Source organism: Thunnus maccoyii, chromosome 2, assembly GCF_910596095.1.
Source record: "Thunnus maccoyii chromosome 2, fThuMac1.1, whole genome shotgun sequence".
In the NCBI taxonomy this organism is placed as follows: Eukaryota; Metazoa; Chordata; class Actinopteri; order Scombriformes; family Scombridae; genus Thunnus; species Thunnus maccoyii.
Window position 1 is genome coordinate 18,390,368 of NC_056534.1, and position 23,757 is coordinate 18,414,124.

General features: G+C 39.7%; 1 protein-coding gene across 2 annotated transcripts in view; it reads left to right on the forward strand.

Annotated features, from left to right (window-relative positions):
* prss12 (serine protease 12) overlaps nucleotides 1-23,670 on the forward strand; it is a 27,410-nt gene extending 3,740 nt beyond the window's left edge. For both annotated transcript variants that reach the window (XM_042388784.1, XM_042388779.1), the window contains exons 2-13: nucleotides 459-597; nucleotides 1,624-1,796; nucleotides 1,992-2,142; nucleotides 2,704-2,882; nucleotides 3,583-3,724; nucleotides 3,841-4,061; nucleotides 7,828-7,969; nucleotides 10,667-10,872; nucleotides 11,582-11,660; nucleotides 12,795-12,917; nucleotides 16,467-16,762; nucleotides 21,198-23,670. In XM_042388784.1, the coding sequence (XP_042244718.1) occupies nucleotides 459-597; nucleotides 1,624-1,796; nucleotides 1,992-2,142; nucleotides 2,704-2,882; nucleotides 3,583-3,724; nucleotides 3,841-4,061; nucleotides 7,828-7,969; nucleotides 10,667-10,872; nucleotides 11,582-11,660; nucleotides 12,795-12,917; nucleotides 16,467-16,762; nucleotides 21,198-21,529 (2,183 nt within the window). In that variant the 3' untranslated portion in view covers nucleotides 21,530-23,670. The remainder of the gene's footprint in view (nucleotides 1-458; nucleotides 598-1,623; nucleotides 1,797-1,991; nucleotides 2,143-2,703; nucleotides 2,883-3,582; nucleotides 3,725-3,840; nucleotides 4,062-7,827; nucleotides 7,970-10,666; nucleotides 10,873-11,581; nucleotides 11,661-12,794; nucleotides 12,918-16,466; nucleotides 16,763-21,197) is intronic.
* The last annotated feature ends 87 nt before the right edge of the window (nucleotides 23,671-23,757 follow it).

Sequence of the window (23,757 nt, forward strand, 5' to 3'; positions counted from 1 at the left end):
ATGGTGCCAAAAGGGAAGAAACGTTGTTTTTATAAAGAAAGAATGTGCAGTTTTGACTGTTAAATATGTCCCTTTCGCCACAATATAAGTGACAACCAGAAGCACATAGTCAAATAGTCAAACAGATGTTTTACTGAGTGTCTTATACTCTATATACTGCTTCTAAAAGCACCATCTCTCTATCACGTTTTTCTTTTCATAGACCAGTTGGGATATAGCAACACACAGCTGAGACATCATGTCAATGGATGTCATGAAATGAGAACATGCACAGTTTTGATATGACAGATTTATATTATAGCCACATGTATAAGACAGTTGTGTCCACCTGCCTTCCTCTTTTTTGCCATTACCAGCTAGATTGAGCTTCTTTTTAACTCTTTTATTTAAAGTTTTTTCCCCCTGGTTTTGTATGTGGTGTGTACATCTACTGTTCTCCAACTCTCTCTCTATCCCAGGTTCAGTACGTCTGCATGGAGGCCGCTCCAAGCTCGATGGCAGGGTGGAAGTCTACCTGGGAGGGGTGTGGGGGTCTGTGTGTAGTGATGGCTGGGAGGACGAAGACGCTGCAGTGGTTTGCAGACAGCTGGGCAAGGGGTGAGTGAGTACACATGCACACACATGCGCGCAGACATGTCTGCCTCTCCCTGTCACATATGTACTCAGACACAGGTGCAAGTATAATCGCCATATTCCATGAATATTCACAATGTGAAGCTGTCCTCAGAGGTCTGACAGAGGGTAAAAGTATGATGGAAAATTGGTGGGAATGTTAGAGAATTTCACAACACTTCAGACACATGCATGCGCTCTCTTCACTTCTCTTCACAGTCTTTGTACTTTTCTTGTGTGACCCTTGCATTCCAACCCCCCATTCCCCAGAGGTATTTAAATACCTTTAGTGCTCAGCTATTTACCTTGTTTCCAGCACTCTCTCTCTCACACACACACACATGCACACAACTGTGTGTTGTGTTCTTGAGATGCTGTCATGCTAGAAGAGCCACTAATTTGGCGGGTCTCGAGGGAGTCCGCAGTCATATCATACATATCCACAGTGTTCATAAGTGAAGTCAGAAAGCGTCTTATTTCCCCAGAGAACAGAGACGTTCTGTGCACTTACACATGTTGACACGAACACCAGTGCTGGAACGCATGCCGACATGAACGCATGCCTGTGTGTGCACATTCACACAGGAGTCAATGAAAATCCACAGCGGAAAGGAAAGAGGGCAAATGTCAGCCATATGTCAGCTGGAATCGGTAGTGATGAGTGTCACGTGGCCAGTTATTGAAAGCTGTTGGGTGTCAAACTGCTGACCGCATTTGCCCTGGAATGGCAGATCATGAACATTCAGATGGCTCAAGGTTACTGCTAACAGGCTAGAATGACTGCTTTACTTTTTGCTCCGAGACGGGCTGCTCTAGCCGGGCTGCAGGATTTATCTCCGATTGTATGAATTTAAAGTTGGCAAGCATTTCTCTTTTGAAAACATTGCACACCTCTTAATCAGCACCTCTTATCAGATGAGACTGGGTTTGCTGTTCGATGTCAGTTGCGGGAATAAAAAATATATAATAGTAGGATGAAAATAACACATTTGATCACTGATTCTCCTCCAGGATCTCAGGTCATGCACGTGCAGTTCCTCTGTTTCGTCCGGGCATGGCCAAGCTCCACTGGAGGTCGGTCCACTGCCAGGGAGAAGAGCCAGACCTCCTTCAGTGTCCCAAGACTCTCTGGAATGGAGGGGAGTGCTCTCTGGCTGCAGCTGTTACCTGCACCCAGCAGAAAGGTAGGCCCTCCTCTTGAGGAATTATAGGTCTGTGGTGGATGGATAGAGGTTTGCATTTATATGAATATAATATAAAAACTACAAAAAAACGATTTTTTTGGCGTTCAAACAGTATATTGCAGATCCATTGTATGCAAAGGTTTTTTTTAGAATACTATGTGTAAATGTATGTTTTTATGTGTGTGTGCGTTTCAGCGGCAGTGATGCTCCCTATACGGCTGGTAGGAGGTCGATTGGGGTCGGAGGGCACAGTTGAGGTCTTCCATGCGGGGCAGTGGGGTTCCGTATGTGATGACCAATGGGACGATAGTGATGCAGAGGTGGTGTGTCGACAGCTGGGGTTGAGGTGAAGGGGCGCCCACACACACACATATATTAATGTTTGTATTCACATTAATTCAAAAGGAAAAAAAAGTGTGATAGAAAGATAGAGAAGATTTAATGTGGGTGTCCAGCCATGTATCTCTCCCTCTGTCTCCAAAACTATGAGAAGTATTCTTTCCATTCGGACACACACAGAGAGGAACGAGCAGTAAAGAACATCTGGGGGTCAGATAGTGAATCAGGCTCATTGTTCCTGCATGAATTCTAGTACCACAGAGAGATGCATATTTAGCACCACTAAACTCTCTGCAAATGTTCATGTGTGCATTTTTTGTGTATGCCACTGACAGTGGTGTTGGTGTTGCAATGTTTATGCATGCATGGTTGTGCGTGGCAAGCAATTTCTCAGTAATAGATTTGAAATACAATAATTTACTCCATTCATTTTCCAAATTAAACAAATGCAGCACCCTGCACCCTGTATTTTGTAAGTCAGGGCCAGTCAGTGCATCTGCTTTTGATTGTATCAGTTTTACTGCAAAACAAATCTCCTATTCTTCTGTACCTTTTCTTTTCTTTGTAGTGGTGTGGCGAAGGCATGGGGCCAGGCGCATTTTGGCAAGGGCTCAGGCCGTGTGTGGCTGGACGAGGTGCGCTGCACAGGCAATGAGCTCACACTGGAGCAGTGTCCAAAAAGTGCCTGGGGGGAACACAACTGTGTGCACTCTGAGGATGCAGGAGTGTCCTGCAATACTCTTACAGGTTGGCCAGCACCTACGTCAGCATAAGCAATCCATAATATTCATAAAGGAATGCATTTGAAAAGCACACATATTTTACAAATAAAGATATTGAAGCCCTTTCAGGAATTCCCACCTTATCGTGGTGCAAAGGGTTTGCATGTCCCTATGACCCTGGAAGCTTTGCTGCTGGAGACAATAGCCCTTTCAACCCAACACAGGTGTAATTGATAACATTAATAAGGGTTGCATTCCATTTACATTTTCTGGTGCTAGCGCCTGATATCGTGCACACTATAAGGTCAAAATGGAATCGAACAAAAATTAATGATTAACACCTGTGCTTTTCCTTCTACGACAAGTCAAAATGTCTGCTAAGAAGAAGGCAAATTGGTTTCAGGAGACGAAAAACTATTCAAAAACATAGTTTGGACATATTTTCTGTTGAAAATACGTCATTTATGTCAAGCGACACATATCAAAAGTGTCGAGCGACCTACCATAAATCAGCCTTAAGATTCTGGTGTGTTTCCAGGCGACCAATATTCAAAGGCATCTTAAAGACTGAGCCATGGCTATAGAAACCAGCTATTCAGTCTGAACAGAATCTCTCAGAGCTTTTTTGTCATTACAGCAGCCAGAAATTATCTGAATAACTGCAATGCAGTTTGCAGTGTTTTTGGGAAGAAACGTTGTCTGTCTGTCTTTCTTCTCCTCTCCAGACGGTGCTGTTAGGTTGGTAGGGGGTGCAGAGAGCTATGAGGGACGTGTAGAAGTCTTCTACCGTGGTCAGTGGGGGACAGTGTGTGATGACGGCTGGACAGACTCCAACACACAAGTAGTGTGCCGCCAACTTGGTTACAGGTAATGTGAACTATTGTCCCCAGACAGGCACATATGCATGCATTCTCATTACTTATTAATAAGTGAAACTTACGCGTTTGTGTGTGGATATGTGTGTGTACGTGTCCACCTTGCAGGTTAGGTGAGACTCTTGTTTCTGAAGGGTTAGACATCACCCCAGTCCCACGCTTTGGAGTGGGGTCAGGTCCCATTCTTTTGGATGATGTAAGCTGCACAGGGAAAGAGCCTAGCCTATTGCTGTGCAACAAGAGGGAGTGGCTCCGTCATGACTGCACACATAATGAAGACGTTAACATCGCATGCAGCCCTGAGCGCAATGGGGACAGTCTTCCAACTAGTAAGACAGAATCTTACTGTAAGATGTACTTACTGTAAAATGTTACAGATAGCATGGAAACCATGAATGAGTGAGGGAGGCTCTGTGTAACCTTTAAAATGTTGGTTATGTATGTGGTTTGATATTATGTATGTGCATATGTAGAGAGTCACAGTGTCTGAACTTTGAAAGACTAAGAGTAGTTACCATTGTGCTACTTGAAACTGTGCGTTACCCCTTAAAATGTGCTGTCCATGTGGGAGTGTTAAAGGTTAGAGATGAGAGATTTGCCAGCTAACAAGCACACATGTGGGCAATCTCCAGACTTTTCTGACCCATGTTTTAGGAAATATTGGTTGTGGTGCAGGTATTTGCCTTCATAAATGGTAAATGTATTTCTCAAAAATTCTATTCTGTTTTTAGAGTTGGTCACACTACCACATTGTACTTGCCTCACCTCACACCTTTTAGCACTCTTCTCATTTACTTACTTTAGTCCATATCAAGGCTTTTAATAATGGCGACTTTGGTATAGTTTTAGATTGGTTTTAGTCTTTCACTCAGAAGGGATCTTTTGTGTTGCCATGGATGACTATAAATTATCCAGCCCCTTTAAATTATATGCCTCAGTGCCTCAGTGCCTCAGTGCCTCAGTGCCTCAGGGACCAGTCGTCAACCTGTTGCATTTTCCATTCACATGCCACACAATTTAAAGACAAAATGCCAGTTTCCAGGTATGAGCAGATTTGACCGAGATCTATTTTTCTTTTGATCCCAGCAACCTTGAGCATTAAAACCAATCTGCACACTGTCTCAAGGAAGTAAAAATGTCTAAAAAGTTCCTATGGTTAAACTTCAGTATATCAGAATACTGTTGTCCAATTTCACCTCTCATTTTACATTCACTCTTTGTTTCATTTGATCAAAGATTTGATCTATTTAATCTGAATTATTGATATACTCACCTGGTTTTTGAAAATCTTCTTCATTACTGTATAAGACAATGTATAATAAGTACAAAGACTTGAGAATCCCAATGCCCAACTTCTTTCAACATGCAGCAGGAGAGTGCATAAAACCCCAATATTAGTACCGCTACACTGCTTACACATGTGTTTCAGAGTTGAATGTGGATTTTTAATCACTTTTATGGCTCATATGGGTTTAGCCCCTGACTACTGACCTTTTAACCCCCTATGAGCTGAGTTCCGCCTGAGATCCTCCAATAGTACCTTTTGAGTGGTTCTGAGGTTGAGACTGAAAACTATCAGGGTTTGCCATCGGCCTGTCGACTCTGGAATGATTTGCCTGATGAGATCAGGAAAACTAAGTCTTTATCTTAAGCAAAATCTCATTTAATAACACATAATTTCAGACTTCCTCACACTGAAATTATTTCAATATTTTTTGCACTGTCCTTTTGCTGCAGCTTGTATTCATTTCACTCAGTTTGTAACTTTATATTTAACTTCCCATTGGTCTATGCATTTACTGACTTTTGTACTAATTTTGTTATACTGTATTTAGACCACACATACTTTACAAGCAGTGAAGAACAGAAAACCAAATGATGAAAGTCTCTATTTGCAATAATTTCCATTCACTCATATAACCAGGTAATGGAAGTGCAAGATGATCTAAAATTGGTTTCTAAGATCTCTGCCAAACGCAACCTGCAATCAATTAAATCTCATCTTACTTAGAAGAGGAAAGCCAACAGTCTCCAAGACATAGATAGAGTATGATGTAAGTCATGCTAACTCTCATAGGCACAGCTGTCAGTTAGCTTGTCCTGCCTTAACAACTGGGTTGCTTGTAAAGTCATCATGATTAAATGGACCGACTGCTGGCCTTTACCTAAATTAATCTACCTCTTGCAATTCCTCATAACTACAAAACATTGAATACCAGGCACTAAGGGGCTGACATAGTGCCACATTATCGTATAGCACAGGATTATAGGGCTGCAACTAATGTTATCGATGAATTTGTCCATTAATTTCTCAATTAATTGATTAATAGATTAGTTGTTTGGTCCATAAAATGTCAGAAAATTGTGAGCAATGTCCATCACTGTTTCGCAAAGCCGAAGGGGACGTCGCCAAATGTCTTTTTTTGTCCCCACCCACGATCCACAACCTGAAGATATTCAGTTCACTATCACAGACATTCACATTTAAGAAGTTGGAATCAGAGAATTTAGAGAAAAATTTCCTCTTAAAAATGACTCAAAATTATTAATCGATTATCAAAGTAGTTGGCAATTAATTTAGTAGTTGGCAGTTGGGTAGTAGCTCAGATTTCACCTCATACAGTATATATCTGTTCAGTTCACCGCCATCTATCTTAATGTTGAATGTAACAGAGATGACTCTGATAAGTCTGGTGAATGTCATGGAAAGGATACATCATGTTTTTAATGTCCTAAGTGATGATAAATTGGAAGAGTATGTGTGTTTTGAGTAGCGAGCACGTACTACAGACTGAAATAGCTGTTTCATTTGCTGGGTTTAGATAGCTTAGGTAGCTTTGGCAAGAGCCCGAGGGACACACTCACCCCACAAACACCCACTAAAGAATTATGTCATTACTACATAGCATTTGTGTGTGTGTGTTTGTTTGTGTGCATCTGTTTGAGTGTTTATCTGTGCGTGTAAATCCCTCTTTCCCCCTCAACATGCCACAGGCAGATTGGTTTATGTTGCTTTTGGAAAAGGAGAAAACTCAGATAAGCCAGGCAGTGCTTTGAACTCTCCCTCTCTCTCTGTCTATCTGTCTGTCTGTCTGTCTGTCTGCCTGTCTCTCTTTCACTCTCTGTTGTGAGAGACCATCACATTGGTGTTGTTTCAGAGTAGTAATGTGTGTTGAGAGAGGGGAAAAAACTGTGTTTGTGTTCCTAAGCAAGAGGACAAAGATGAGCATTTCCTCAATAGCCAACACCAAATAAGAAGTAAACATTCCCACAATTAACCCCCCCTAACCCCTCCTACCTTAATCTCTCCCTCCTACAATTCTTACATCCCACACACACAATGTTTGAATGCCGCTAGTCATTCAACTCAGTGCACACATGGAGAACAAGTTCACGCTTAACTGACTCAAGCTGAAGTTGTTTTAACATGCCTGAAATGATAAAATTCTAAAATGTATGAGCAACAAACAGCAGCTAATAAACAACTCACAGTTAACACACCAGATACTTAAAAATGAAATGAAATTAGAATTCTCATGAACTCTCTCCATCTTCAAAACTTAAGTTAATAAATACTAATTGACCTAACACTTGGCAGGAATGTAAACCGAAATTGAAACTGCCCACACATGGAAAAGAAATGAGTAGTCACCTAACTGAGATTAGTGTCTTGGCATCTATGTGCAGACAAATGATGATGGATTGTTTAAACCTAAAGCTCAGACTGAGTGAATAGCATTTGAGAGAGAGAAAGAACAAGAGTCTAAGAGTTTTCCCTTCTGGACACACACACACACACACACACACACACACACACACACATTAAGCGGTTCAGGTGGTTATCTGCATGAAAACAGACAAGTTTTCCAGCTACTTCCTTTGTAGGGAACATGAGTGCACATGCCCCATTAACTAGACACGTTAGCCTGGAGGATCAGGTTTATTAGTGCATGTGTGCATAGTGTCTTTAGGTGTTTCTAGACTGAAGGATTTTTGGTAACCGCAGAGAACAGAAATAAATCTCTGCTAGCAGGGTGAGTCTGTGTATTGTCAGTCTAAATTATGTGTGTGTGTTTGTGTGTGTGTGTTCTCCAGGTGTGCCAGTGAGGCTTGTGGGAGGAGAGAGCCCCAGGGAAGGCAGGGTGGAGCTCTATCTGTCTGGTCAATGGGGGACAGTGTGTGATGATGGATGGACTGATCGTGACGCCGAGGTGGTGTGTCGACAGTTGGGATACAGGTATGTGTGTGTGTGTGTGTGTGTGTGTGTGTGTGTGTGTGTGTGTGTGTGTGTGTGTATGTGTGTTGGAATAGTCTCTTTAGTACTCTTGTGTTTCTGGATAACATAAGAACAGCAACAAATATATGGAGGACTTCCATCAAGTATAAGTGAGACAAAAGTTTTGACTGCCAAATGGACTGCCTTGACATTCCACTGTATAAAATGTCAGCAATAATAAAAAATCCCATCAAGTTGACATGTTTAAGTGACTTGTTTTGTCCAACTAAGAGTCCAAATCCCAAATGTATTCAGTTTACTATTATAGAAAGATTTTTAAAAAAAAATTGCAAATATCCCCATTGGAGAATGTGGTACCAGTGAATTTGGACCTTTTTACTTAAAAAATGACTCAAACAATTAATTGATTATCAAAATAGTAGACAATCCATTTTCTTTCATTTGTCTAAATGTCTAATCCTTTCAGTTCTAAGTTTAAATAGGTTATAAGTTATTACTGTATATGTGTAATAAGGTGAGCATACATCAGGACACGTGCAAATGTTGTCTTTTTTCTCATCCTTTACACACCATCCCGTATTCTCAGATTTGTCCTCTTATATTTTTCCTTTACAACATATTTTTAATTTCCGGGCCTGGTCAGGATATCACAATAGAGGTAAAATGTTGAGGTAAAGCTCAGTTGTGAGCTGTGGCGTTGCAATGTGATCACTGTATACATTACAGTCACTTAAGTGAATCCAGACGGCCTGCTCTGTTTGCAAAATCAATCACCACTTCTTAGACTTGGCATCTGTCTTACCCCGTCTTTCTTTTTCTGTCTTTCATCTCTTCATCTTGCAACCCTTCTCTGTTTCCACGTTACACCTCATCACGCACATCTTGAGTTTCAGATTAACCTACAGTGGAAAAACTATAATATGCATTGAATCATTTAAAATGACTTTATCTCATGGATCAATATTCTGAAACTGTGCACTCAACTTTTTGAGCACTTTTTATAGGGCTCTGATGTGCTGCCAACTACTTTTATAAGGGGTTTTATCTGTGCCCTTTCCAAGAGCCAAAATAAACATCCTATTAAAGGGCAGGCTAATTGTGCAAACGTCATATGCACAATGATAGACATGTTGAGGCGAAGCAAACTACCTCATCCCATCCTCTCTGTGTCCCATTATCGCTTCCCTCCGAGACACTGTCCCATTTTCCAAAACAATGGCAATTGGATGCCATTGTTTTGAACACCGTACAGTGTTTTCATACAGAAAAAAGAAAACTGTCTTCATTTTCTCTCTCATCACTCCTCAGCTACGCGTACTCATTCCATAGCCACCCAATTTTCTGTGACACATCTGTGTGTAGATTAAAGCCACATCTGGAGTGCATAAGCGTGAGAGAGAAGGGAAGCGTGTTGGAGGCGTGTAAAAGCCATGTTAGGATCATCATTCTGTCTCAAATGGGGTGTGGTGAAAGGTCATTATATACACAGCAGGTCCCCCAGGGTTAGAGGTTGCTCTGGTGGTGATAAAACAAAATATACTGTACACATTCACACACACAAATTCACACAAATTGTATACAGTCAACAGTTTTGACCCAGAAGTGTTGCTTAGCTTGAAGACGTGTTGTAGGTTGGAAGTTCATCCAAACTCTAATAAGTGCCTGTTGTCTGTTCTACCATGTTCACCTTGCCTGCATCTTTTATTCCATCCTCCTTTGCAATATTTAAAATTGATCCACAAAAAAAAAAACATTAGTCATAAAATCAATATCCAAAATTCTAAAGATTATTCATGATGAAAGTTGTTTAAAAACTATGTTTGAGAGAAAATACTTGGCTTTCCTTTCTAACTTGAGCAGTTAGTATCCAAAGAAGATTGTGTTACATGTTTAACTGATGTTGTATCACTGTGTGTTGCCTCAGAAACACACCAAGCAGGTTTGATGTCAGTCTTCAGGCATAGCTCCAAGTGACTTGGAGGTTTGCCCTTTGTATGCTAAGTAGTGCTTGGGGAGCTATTGGAGACACATACACAATACTAAATGTCTCAATAAGAGACATGATATTCCCCTGTGGATCACTGCGGATACAAGACCTGCCACCCACCAAACCCCAGGGATGCAACATGAGATTATCTCAGCCAGTTATCTATCAATCTTAATTAAATCCACAGCTATAGCCTTCACAGACATACATACACATCCACAATCTATAGGCGTACTTGTCGGCTGTTTGCTAATTAAAGTCAGAGGTGAGATTAGGATACAAATACTATTGTTATCAGATTGTTAAAGCGATTTGACCTGGTTTGCTTCACAGCCAGAGAATGTCAAACCATAACATCACATGTCATCACTGCTTATATGCTTGCATACACACACATACAGACAGAAAGATAAAACAGCTAAGCATTCATCTTGAACTGTATATTTGTGACATGATCTAAGATCTTGTGAAAGATCTTAGAGTTCTAATCACTTTCTAATACTTAATTGTAAAAATAGTTACATTTCAAGTACACTGATGCCTTTAAAATATCATTACAATATTAGACAAAACTGACAAGGCTACATGTCAAATACTGACATTTCTGCAGTTTGTTTTTCAGCTTTAGTGTGAAGTGACAGTTCTAAACAGTTTTCTATTTTTTTTGTAATTGAGAAAGCAATAGCAATAAAATGTCTGTATGTGTCCAGTGGGGTGGCAAAAGCCCGTGTGATGGCATACTTCGGGGAAGGGACTGGACCCATCCACATAGACAACGTGAAGTGCAGCGGCGAGGAGCGCTCTTTAGCTGACTGCATCAAACAGGCACCCGGCACACACAACTGTCGCCACAGTGAGGACGCTGGGGTCATCTGTGACTATGGTGAATCCCAGCCCCGCTATAAAGCGGTCAAAGGTCAGTCAGTTAGTCAAGTCTTTTTTCTTTTTCTTTTTTCTTTCTTCTAGATGTTGCTCTGAAAATAAACAGAGTGTGCATTTAGCATTCATGGAACTATAGTGTGTTTAGCAAACACTTCCAACATGTCATATACACTGAAGAACTAATGGGAAACAAATGACTAAAGAAAAGTCAATAGATAATATTTTTAGAAGGTTGGAAGACCCCAGTGTGTGTGTGTGTGTATATATGTCCAGATGGTAAAATGAGGAGAGCTGTGTTATTGCTTCACCCTGTCTGTCACACATCAGGACAGACTCATGCAATGCTATCTGTTACCTGCACATGTGCTATTACACTAACTGGCAACTACTATCTCTCACTTGCACATACTGCGGAAAGTCAAACCCATTTAAGAGGGTGTTTTGTCTCTTCAGTATTGAAATGACATCCTCTGTAAAAGCACTTAACCTATGTTTGTAGGACTTAACAACACACACACTATGAAAACGATCTCTCATTTATTTAATTTACCTTATTTCAGACCACGGTTCATGTGTAGTAGTAAAAGATGAATTTCAAGCATTATTATTTTTTGGATCAGTCTAAATATTTAATAAGAGAAACGTCTGAGCCAAAATGTATGGTTTAACAATCATCGCCCTTCCACCCACTCTCTCATATACACTACACATACGCCTAATGGTTTCTCTTTTGTCTCTGTCAGATCCTGTCAACTCAATTTGTGGTCTTCGGCTCATACACACTCGCCAGCGCCGAATCATAGGGGGAGAAAACTCTCTGAGGTAAGCTGGAGTGGACAGGAGGAAAAGCCTGCCAGAAACATGTAGAATAAAGAATATTGGACACATTTTCAAGTCAACAGGTCGTAAATGGAAACCAGTTGATCTGAAATCACAGGCAAATAAATTCCTCGTTTGTGTACGTGCAAACATGAACATATGCTACGTGTGCGTAAGTGGAAGCCTGCAAGTGCTTAGGAAAATGAGCGTTAAGTGTGAGTGTGACATTTAGAAAGAAACAAGCGTGCTCAGCCAAGACAAACAAACTCACTGGAATGAAACAAGGAAATCCTGTGGTCTCTCTCTCGCTCTGTGTGCGTCCTTCTATGTGTGTATGTGAGAACATGATATGTAATTGAGCTATGGTATGTCATTATTCATGCTAATAAAGATTGTTTGATTTGAGAGACAGAGACAGATTGGAATAAAGCAAGAGAAAAAACATTTATGCTTATTTGTATGCACCTTACTGCATGTGGTCACATCTCTGGGTAGATGTATGTGTAGATAATGTTTTTTATAGTCAGTATTTATTTGTGTGTATGTGTGTGTGTGTGAGTGTGAGTGTGAGTGTGTGTGTGTGTTTAGATGACATTCTGCATGTTTACACCTTACATAGCAACATGTAAACCCATTTTGCCAGGTATTCTAATGTTTAGTATCTTCCAAAGAAATCACATAAATCAAATTTGGATAGAATTTGCCTGTTTATATGTCGGCTGCATCTTTAAGGTCCTGTTTTTAGCTAAGCTATCTGCATATAGATGGCAATGTCAGTCTGTCTGAACACTAAACTAAGATGGTAAAAACGCTAAATATTATACATGCTAAACATCTACATGTTAGCTTGATGACATTAGCATTTAGCTCAAAGCACAAAGTACCAAGCCTCACAGAGCAGCTAGCGTGTCTCTTAGTCTTGTTATGAATTACAGCTGAATTTATAATACAGTAAAGTGTCACTACTTTTTTGAATTGTCTGAATAGGACCCAATTTGCTCTTGTTAAAATGTTGTAGTCAGGATTCTGTGCCTGTGTTTGTGTTTGCATTTGAATTATTTGCGCACTTTTATAATTGCTTGTTTGTTTATATGTGTGCGTTTGTATGCATGCTTGGCCGTGTGTTTATATCTGTAGGGGTGGCTGGCCATGGCAAGCTGCGATTCGTTTGCGAGGATCTCGAGGAGACGGGAGGTTGGTGTGCGGAGCGACTCTAATTGACACCTGCTGGGTTCTGACCTCGGCACACTGCTTCAAGAGGTAAAACATACACACCCAAATCTGTTCACACTCATGCATACATACACAAACACATCCGCCTTGTACATTGTGTATTGGGATTCTCTGCATATATTGGGGTTGAGAAGTTCTCTTTATTCATGGAAACATGAGCATGCTTGTGCATATGTTTCCTTCTACCTGTTTCTTCAGACGGACTTAAAGATGTTTAACATTAACTTAATGTTTTTGTCTGAAGCTTGAACTCATCTAAAATTCAACTATATCTGGCAACCAACTTCTTTACTCCCACAACACATTCATGTCTAACAGAGGCCTGAACACCTCATCAATGCGAGCAGTAATCAGTTATGGTTTGGCTGTGGTTGTGGTGCAGGTGGCAGAGAGACAGACGGTTATTTCATCTCAACTTCATCTGGTCTGGGGGCCTCCACATGGCGCCACCAACTTGAAATCCATTACCTAATGCATACAGCAGAGAAGGTAGCAGAAAGACTTGTGCAAAAAAGAAAGAGAATAGAGCAAAGAGAGACTTAGCAAATTTGTGGAGAGCTGAGAATATTGAGGGTTGTGAGGGCAATACTGATAAAGTCTGCGTTTCATATTTATACAGTGGATGTAAGGTTGTTAGACTACATTTTGAGGATAATATTTTTTGGTTGCGTTTCCAGGTATTAGTTCCAGGGTTTGGGTTTGGTAGGAAAACCAAATCTCTTTACAGGCCCCGGCAGCTCCACCACTATAAATCCTGATGTTTCCACATTAAAGAGAGGAAGAAGTCATTCACTAAATCGTTTCCAGTGCCATTTCACTGCCAGAGGTATATTCCTAACACAAGAACCTCTACTCTACGATGTGAAACTGACATCATTTTCTATAAAATGACACACACAGGAAATACACAGCTGAGTCTGTGCTGCAAATTAAGACCACTAGGGAAGCAGCAATCAGGACTTCTAGGATTTATTAATGCATACAGTGCGTTAGTTGACCACCTGTGTAACCACAGATTGAAATGATGAATTTTACTCTGACTCTCTACTAACAATTGTAAGTCATTTAAAACTGCACAGTAGGTTTTGTAGTAGCCATAATAGTTGGCCTCTTTTAACAGATTGTTCTTCCAAGTACACATGTATGAAAATAAATTATAGGCTTTATTTATATGTTAGCCTGTGCTTAATGACCAAGGTTTTCACTCACCTATTGCTTCAGGCTTTCATTTTTATATTAAACGTTGAGCTGAAATTCATCTATCAGAGCCAGATTGATGGCATTCCTACAATACTAACAGATTGGCTCAAAATTTGCACAGCACATGTTCAAACACTTTCCTTATACAACAATAAATTATTATTTCTGACAAGTGTTTACTGTTGCTCCAAAGAGAAGTACACACCTAAATACCAAACATAAGAAATGACAACTTGTGTAAGATACTTTTAGCTGTTAATAGGATATTTGATATCATAGACACTGTAAGCAGACAAGGAAGGTCACTCACTACAAAGCACCTCTCTTGCCTGCCCGTTCACAAATCAGTCGTCAGTGCTACAAGCTGTCCAGATTCAGCTATGACAGTCTGGAGAAGTAATTTGCTGCATGCGTGCCATAGCAGACCAAGATAGGGACTTCCGACTTTGCAGTGTCACCTTTCATATATTGTAACCAAAATAGGGTGATACACACTCAGAACACACACAACAACAAACAAACACACCCATGATACACAATACACAGAAGATAAATGCATAGAAATGTCAGCATTCTCACATTTGCCTGTTCTTAGCACACAAGCATACAGGATTTTATAATAACATATCAAGTTACAACTACCTAACGTAACTAGGCTACCAATCATATTACCTGATTCCTTACACTACCATTAACCATTAGTAGGATTCATAAAAAATGACCTCAGGTCAGAGGTCACATGCAGTCAACATATTAAACCTATTTATACCTTGTAGCTGTACAGCTGGTGGCTTGCCAATAGTAGTACTATATAACTGAAGCAGAGTTTAAACTTGCTTACAGTGTGTGAAAGGTAAATTATGTAGGTATCATGTTGATTATTCAACCGATGTGTCAATTAATCGATCAACAGAAAATTAAGCACCAACTATTTTGATAATTGATTAATTGTTTTGAGTCATTTTTTAAGAAAACAATACCCAAATTATCTGATTCCAGCTTCTTGAATGTGAATATTTTCTGGTTTCTTTAGTCCTCTATGATAGTAAACTGAATATCTTTTGGTTGAGGAATGTTGGTCAGGACAAAACAAGAAATTTTAGGTTGCATCTTTGGCTTTGAGAAACAGTTATAGCAATTTTTCACCATTTTAGCGAGTTTTTATTGTATCGATAACACAATTGACAGATTAATGAACAATGAAAATAATGAGTAGTAGTAGTCATAATCATGAGATGACACATTTAGTACAGGACCAAGCCTTGTACCACTTCTGCAATCTATTGCCAATCTCCAATAGCTTTGCACATACAGAGTGAGTCAGTGTCAAGACATGTGTTTGAACGGGTATGTACCTATATAGCTGGCTAGTCAGCAGTGTATCTGCTCTGCCAGGAACGTCGTGGCATTCCCAGGTCAGGAGATCTTTCCGGAGACATTCTACCAGTTGTAACTGGACACACAGACTTGGCTCAATCAAAAGGCCTCCTTCTTTTACTCTTCTCCTCTTCCCTCCCTTTCCGTTGGCCCTGTCTTTGTCCCAGATTTACCTTCCTCCTGTCTTTTCTTTCTCTCCCACTCCAGTTCAAAAAGGCGAACATTTCCTGCAAGTAAATGTAAAGCATGGAAAATACTTCACTATGCCAACCTGTGACTCAGATAAAACCATTAACACAGACACAATGACAGATTTATTGTTATCATTTCTGCCTATACTCATTCCCTGTCCTGTCCAAGTTTGCATTGGACAAGGACGTATATACAATCCACTAAAAAGCATAAAAGCACTACATCAATGTTGTGCTGAAGAAGAAAACAGAGAAAAAGAGTAGCTGACTTGAATAAAGCTTTTAGGATGGTCTAACTGAGCATATAAAATATTCATATGTCTCAATGGGAAAACAAACAATATGAAATACAAAATGTAGCTAAAAATCAATAAGAAACCAAACAATGGTTAAAAAAAAGAAAAAAAGAGTTGATTGTTGAAAAGAGAAAGATAAAAATGTCAAAAATGTTTTCCAATTCATGTTTCAAGAGGAGATTTAAAAGATAATACCAACTGACCCAAAACGCCTGGTCACCCATTAAAATCAGGTAAGCTGAGGGAATAACCAAGAGACCCCTACATCTTGTTAACTTAATGGATTCTGAAGCGTACAGGCAACCAGTGCAGAGGATTTTATGACTATGAGTGCTCAGTGTAATGTGCTTGTACTATTTCCAGCTCTAGATAAACTATTGCTGACATATCCTTTGCCAGAGCTAGTCATTTTATTGCTCATAATTTATGTATCAGCAGTGGGATTGCTCTAGCGCACACATCCTCTTTCTCTAATAGTCTCTTTCGATCTATCCAACTATTTCTCTATGCAGGTATGGAAACAGCACCAAGCAGTATAAAGTCAGAGTGGGCGACTACCACTCCCTCGTCCCCGAGGAATACGAAGAGGAGTATGGTGTTGATCAGATTGTCCTCCATCCAAGTTACCATTCCCATAGCAATGATTACGACCTGGCCTTGGTTCATCTGTCACCGGGGGCAGTGGGCCAGATGCCGGGAGAGTGTGTGTCATTCAGCCGTCATGTCCTTCCCGCCTGTCTGCCCATGAGGAAAGAGCGAGTGGTCAAACAAGCCAGTAACTGTCACATTACCGGCTGGGGTGACACAGGTGAGGACGTGTGTGTGTGAAGGGGTGTAGGCACAGCGGCCCTGAGGTGCATAACAAAGCATAATTTCACAAAACAAATGAGTAAATGCTAAATTTGTATTTGCTTGTATGGGAAAGGGACCTTGACACCTTTAAAATCTCATAAGTAAAGAACAGTGCACAAAAAATGAGATGAATTTAAAAGGCAGATCCAGCATGATATGAGTTGGTGCTTCCACATTCTCCATCACTTGAATGTTAAATCTAACAGTTTCATTTGTATCATGCGCCATGAGCAAGGATATTTTAATGCTTTTCCAGGCCTCCAGGCCATATCTGTTACAGTCTTAATCTAGCCACTTTTGATGTATTTAATTCTTTAAATCAATATGAACAGAATAAGCCATCCAGAAGTCCTTGCTGTGATCTTTCATATGAAATGTAAATCACAGCTAAAACTGGCATTGTTTTAATGAAAATATTTAATGTAAGGAATTCACAACATTTAATTGTAAATATTAACCAAGACAATAAGAGAGTAGCAGAAATCTTACAGTATAATATGCATGAAACAAAGTAATGAGTGAATAAGCAAGTCATATCTAGGGCTGCAACTAACGATTATTTTTATTATCAATCAATCTGACGATTATTTTCTTGATTAATTGATTAATTGTTTGGTCTGTAAAATGTTCAACAATATGGTCTTCAATTTGCTTGTTTTTTCCAACTAACAGTCCAAAACCTGCAGATGTTCAATTTACTGTCATATATAACAAAGAACAGCTGCAGAACTTCACATTTGAGAAGCTGAAACCAGAGAATAATTGACATTTTTGCTTTAAAGATGACTGAAACAATTAATCGATTGTCAAAATAGTTGCAGATTAATTTTCTGTCAAATAATTAACTGATTAATCGACTAATCTTTCCAACTCCAATCACATCTCACTAGGATGAGTTATTTGGGGTATTGTCAGTACATTTGAACAGACAGTAAAACAATCATGTACTGTAACCACAATAGTATTGTTACCATATGAAAGTTATTTTGAAGGTCAACTGCAAAGTTGAAATGAATCCTCCACAAGTAATTGCACTTGTTTAACTTTACCTTCTGAATCTTGAGTGTGCACACAGGCACACATCTGTTACTGATCTTTAAATTACACACTGATGTCATTAATCATAGCAACTTGGTCACATACGGCTTCAGGAGGTCACTGTACACGCTTTTGCAAAAAAATGTGCTCCCTACTGAGGTAAGTGTCTTTTGTCAGTTGAATTCAAGTACGCTTGTCTTGAATGTGCATGTATGTGTGAGTGTTTTTATTAGTTTACTTAAGCGTGGTGACAACACTGGCTATTTAGAGTGTGTGATGATGGGCAACGGCTGTTTGACCTAAGGCGGGATGTCTGCTTTGTACAGCTGTTTACATTTGGCTACTTGCCACTCTGATATCACACACACACACACAAGCACATTTTACACATACATACCACCCTAAGCTGCTATGGACAGTTAATAACACTGTGTGGTCACGAAGAGAGTCAGGGGCTGAACAGTCATCCACCACTGTAGAGGCTTGGGTTGAGTTTTCAGCAGTGGTTCCCACCAGCTTGGTCATGCTTTGCAACAAACGCAATTGGCCGTGTTCATGTGTGGGAAGCCGGTGAAGGATCATGTCCTTGTAACTACTGTTTATTTCTTTGCTTGTTGAGATGATGGCAGAGGGAGGTAGAATATGGGGGGATAGTTTGAACCTCTGCACTCATTATGGCCTCATGGTGAAGCTCTTTGCTAGTAGGTGAAAAGAATTCAAGTTAGTTTTATTTATATAGGGCCAAATCACAACAAAAGTCATCTCATGACACTTTTCGTATAGAGCAGGTCAAGACCATACTCTTTAATTTATAGAGACCCAACACTAACCCATGAGCAAGCACTTGGCGAAGGCAGCAAGGAAAAACTCCCCTTAAATGGGAAGAAAACCTCAAACAGAACCAGGCTCTAGGTGGGCGGCTATCTGTCTTGACCAGTTGGGTTGAGAGAGAGGGAGGGAGATAAAGGAGAGAGAGACACAGAGAAGCACAGCACCAACAATAATAACAATAACAACATTAATAATGATAGAAATATGACTAATAATAATAATAGTAAGCATGAGCATCAAGCAGGACCATGTTAGCAGCAACCACGATCCATAGAAACCTGCAAGACGAGAAAGCACAAAAACTCCGGGAAAGAAGCTAGTTAGTAACATGCATTATTGGGACATGAATATGTACAGATGGAGAGGGGGAGGAGGAGAGAGAAACCCAGTCTATCACGGGAAGTCCACCCGGCAGTCTAGGCCTATAGGAGCATAACTAAGGGCTGATCCAAGGCAAGCCTGAGCCGGCCCTAACTATAAGCTTTATTGAAAAGGAAAGTTCTAAGCCTACTCTTAAACATAGAGAGGGTGTCTGCCCCCTGGACTGAATCTGGAAAATGGTTTCACAGGAGAGGAGCCTGGTAGCTGAAGGCTCTGCCTCCCATTCTACTTTTGGGGATTGTAGGAACCAGAAGTAAGCCTGCATTCTGTGAGTGCAGTGTTCTAGTGGGGTAATAGGGTACTATGAGCTCTTTAAGATATGATGGTGCCTGACCATTAAGGGCTTTGTAGGTGAGGAGAAGGTTTTAAATTCTGTTCTGGATTTTTCAGGGAGCCAGTACAGAGAAGCTAATATGGGAGAAATATAATCTCTTTTCCTAGTTTTTAGAGTTGTTGGGGCAGCCTGATAATAAGGAATTGCAGTAATCCAGTTTGGAAGTAACAAATGCGTGGACTAGTTTTTCTGCATCTTTTCAAGACAGGATGTGCCTGATTTTTGCAATGTTATGTAGGTGAAAAAGGCAGTCCTTGAAATTTGTTTGATGTGGGAGTTAGGGGACATATCTTGATCAAAGATAACTCCCACATTCCTTACTGTGGTGCTGGAGGTCAGGGCAATGCTGATTGACAAGAGCTGTGACACTGTTCACATAAAAGTTGGTAAACTCTTCAAGTAAAGGCGTGGACTGCCCGTCCACCTCAAGCTTGAGCAATGCCATTAATCTGTTTCTAAGGTGTTTAGGGCCAAGCACAATAACTTTAGTTTTATCTGTCTTTAGTAGCAGAAAATTGCAGGTCATCCAGGTCTTTATGTCCTTAAGGTATGCTTGGAGTTTAGTTAACTGATTGGTATCATCTGACTTCACTGATAAATATAATTGGGTATCATCTGCATAGCAATGAAAGTTTATGGAGTGTTTTATAATAATATTACCAAAAGGAAGCATATATAAGGTGAATAGTATTGGTCCAAGCACAGAGCCTTGTGGAACTCTGTGTCAAACTTTTGCACACATGGAGGATTCATCATTAATGTGTGCAATCTGAAATCAATCTGATAAATAGGAGTTAAACCAGCTTAATGCATTCTATTCTCTGTAATAGGATGTGATGGTCAATGGTGTCAAATGCAGCACTAAGATCAAACAAGACAAGTACAGAGAGAAGTCCTTTGTCTGATGCAATTAGGAGGTCATTTGTAACTTTTACCAGTACTGTCTCTGTGCTATGATGCACTCTAAACCCTTACTGAAAATCCTCAAATAAACTATTGGTATGTAGAAAGTCACACAGCTGTTTGGTGAGTGCTTTCTCAACGATCCTAGAGAGAAGGTTAGATATAGGTCTATAGTTGGCTAAAACACCTGAATGAAGAGTAGGCTTTTTAAGAAGAGGTTTAATTACAGCTACTTTAAAGGACTGTGTTATATAGCCTGTTAATAAAGGCAGATTGATTATATCTAGTAAAGAAGTGCTAACTAAGGATAAGACTTCCTTAAGCAGCCTAGTTGTGATGAGGTCTAAGAGACAGGTTGATGGTTTAGATGAAAGAATCGTTGAAGTTAGTTCAGGAACATCAGACCAGTGACAGAATGTGCATGAGCGAAGACATATGGCTGTCTACAACATTCCCCAGGACAACAGCAAAGTTAGCACTGACAAGGTCTGAATGCAGGAGAATTGGAATACAGAAGGAGAGAGACAGAAAAAGATGGCAATCTTCATGGGATGAAAGATAACAACTTGTCTTATACTCTACTAGAAACTTTGAAATTGATTCATCTCTAAATTAGAGAGCCCCATATTGATCATAATCCAAGAGCCTTTGATGATAATGTGGATGAACTGAGTCAAATTGAAATCTGCTGCCCATAAGCAAGGCAAAGTAAACTTAATACAAAACAAAATGTATATATGGTGCACAAGGGAAACTAAGTGTGCTTCACATCCACAAATGTCAACAAATTACATGTACAGAGACAATAGTTGCAGTTTCCTCTTGTTTTTACCTTTAAACCTCCGACCTTTAACACTAATAAACTCACAGATGCTCACACACACTCTCTTTCACTCTTTCTCAGGCCGTTCGTACTCCAAGACCCTACAGCAGGCCCCCCTCTCCCTTCTTCCCCGTCGTATTTGCCAGCAGCATTTCCACGGAGCTTTCACAAGCCGCATGCTCTGTGCCGGCAGCATTCAGGCCGAGAGGCGTGTGGACAGTTGCCGTGGTGACAGTGGAGGTCCATTGGTGTGTGAGCGACCAGGAGGGGGTTGGGTGGTTTATGGGGTCACGTCCTGGGGTCATGCCTGCCGGACACAACAGTCCCCTGGTGTGTACACCAAAGTCTCTGCCTTCAGCTCCTGGATACACAAAGTGATCGGACGTGATGACAGAAAAGACAAAAGGCGATGAAAGGTGAATGATGAACTAAAATAACTGACCTCTCAATCAGAAAGAATGACTCTCAAGACTTACTTGATCGGGCAGGTGATACAACAATGTATTTCAGTCATGAATAGTTGATGCCAATTATTTGTTGATGTAATTTGTAACCTGACTTTCAAATGGAGACAATAAGGCAATGCTGGACTTTTTCTCCTGGAAATGTTTTATATTTTTTGGAGAGAGAAAGGCATGACTTCTTTCTCATGTAAGTCGTTAGCACTTATTTTAACGATTTAATATTCTCATGATCTGCAAGACTTTGGATGGTGTTAAATCTCAACTCAGAATATGTCGTACCTTACATCTTTTTGTTGCTTGTTGTGATATTTCATACTACACTAAATGTCTTTTTTCTGTGCTTGCTTCTTCTTATAAAGGTATTGTATTGTAATTTATGATATGAAATATGTGAGTAAGAATGGTGAAAAGGGACCACCAGCATACAGTATACATGCATGCACTCTTGCAAACACAGTAAGTGATGTCATGATATGAATTTGAAGAACCCCCATTAGGTACTTAATGCATGATATTCATTGCCTTTGTATTAAGCATTCTAGTCATATTGACATTTGCCAAAGTTAAATGCCTCGTCACCTCATTTCATTCTTATTTATGTTAAGTTTCTCCACTGTGCTCCTTGTTTTACTTTATGTAAAAACAGATTTCAGGTCTTAGTAATAACTCAGGCATTTAAAATGTCCAGTCAGTATTTGTCCTTGTCTTAGTGCTGCTCGACATTAAGGAAGGGACTAAAATGTTTGTGAATCAAAGCACATAACAGTATTTTCATGTGTTGATTTGTCATATCGACATTCTGTTAGTTCATGTTATTCTATCCTGGTAGGAGAGTTCAGTGTTGTCATTGTTTTCACAACACTGAACAGAGACAATCTGGTACACTTGAAAGAAAAAAAAGAAGAAAAAAAAACAGACACTACACTGCCTTCTTATTTGGTGTTTACTGATTATATGTTGTTTCAATGTACTGTAACATTTCTCCATAAACTGAGATTTTGTAAAAAAAAAAAAAAAAAAAAAAAAAGTCTGAGTTTGATATGTGTTTAATTGATATACTTTGAATATCTGGCCTGAATAATCTGCTTTTGTTAAAGATCTTGGTGTTGTGTACTTCCTCAGTGGTTGTTGCACTTTACGTATGTTACACAGCACAGTACTGAAAAGTAACAGCTGCTAGAACAACAGAGCTCTATCAGGTCTGTTTCTGACTGCAAATTGAGAAAGTGAGCACCACCGTGTCAGACAATGTGTATGCACACACACCCACACACAGTGTCGCTGGTATGTCACGCCATGTCTATAGGAATGGAAGCCATTTTATGAGTCCATTACAAGTCAAACACGTCATGTTGACTCAACATACATTTAAAAACAGGGACCAACTGTTACAGTGAGAAGCTGCATGAAAGCTTTGAACATAAATAAGAATATTATCGTATCTGCAGCACTTGGTATTTCTTGTTGTGCTTCAAAAGTCAAGTGCAGTTATTAAATTGTTGGAAAATTATGGTTATAACTTGTTTGTTATAAGCACAATACTCTCTTGACAATAAATATACTGGTAGGGTAGCCTTTCAGTTTTCATATTTTGCAAAAGAGCAACATCTTCTGGTTACCCCATCACATGAAAATGTGTTCTACAATTCTGAAAAGATGGCAGTGAAATGTGACATTTTGTTCTCCAAATGGTCCTTGTTGCTGTATAATCGTAACTGATTGTATGTATTTCCCTCCTACGCAAGAGAATTTAAATAAAAGACCTTCACTATCACTATCACTATAAATAATCTTTAAAAAGACACAACAGAGAATACATAACTACAGTTTTTATAAGTTCTTATTGTAGATAAACACATTTGAAATTCAAATGCACAGTAAACCACAAGCCAAGACATTTGCTCAAATGAAAAAGCAATATAAAAGAGCAGCATTGTCTGGCTCTGGATGTGGTAATTAATGCAATTTTTATGAGAAATGTTGCCACTGACAATGTCTGCATGCATTACTGTCTTTGTATCTGAACATTTCTTCTTCCTCCTTCGTAGACTTTTTTTTTGCATTGTATTTTGTATCATGTGTGTCAAACAGAGGCGTTGCACAACTCTGCATGGTAGTGATATGCAGGTATTTTTCACACAAATCAACTCAATCGCAAACAGTTCATTTAGGTAATG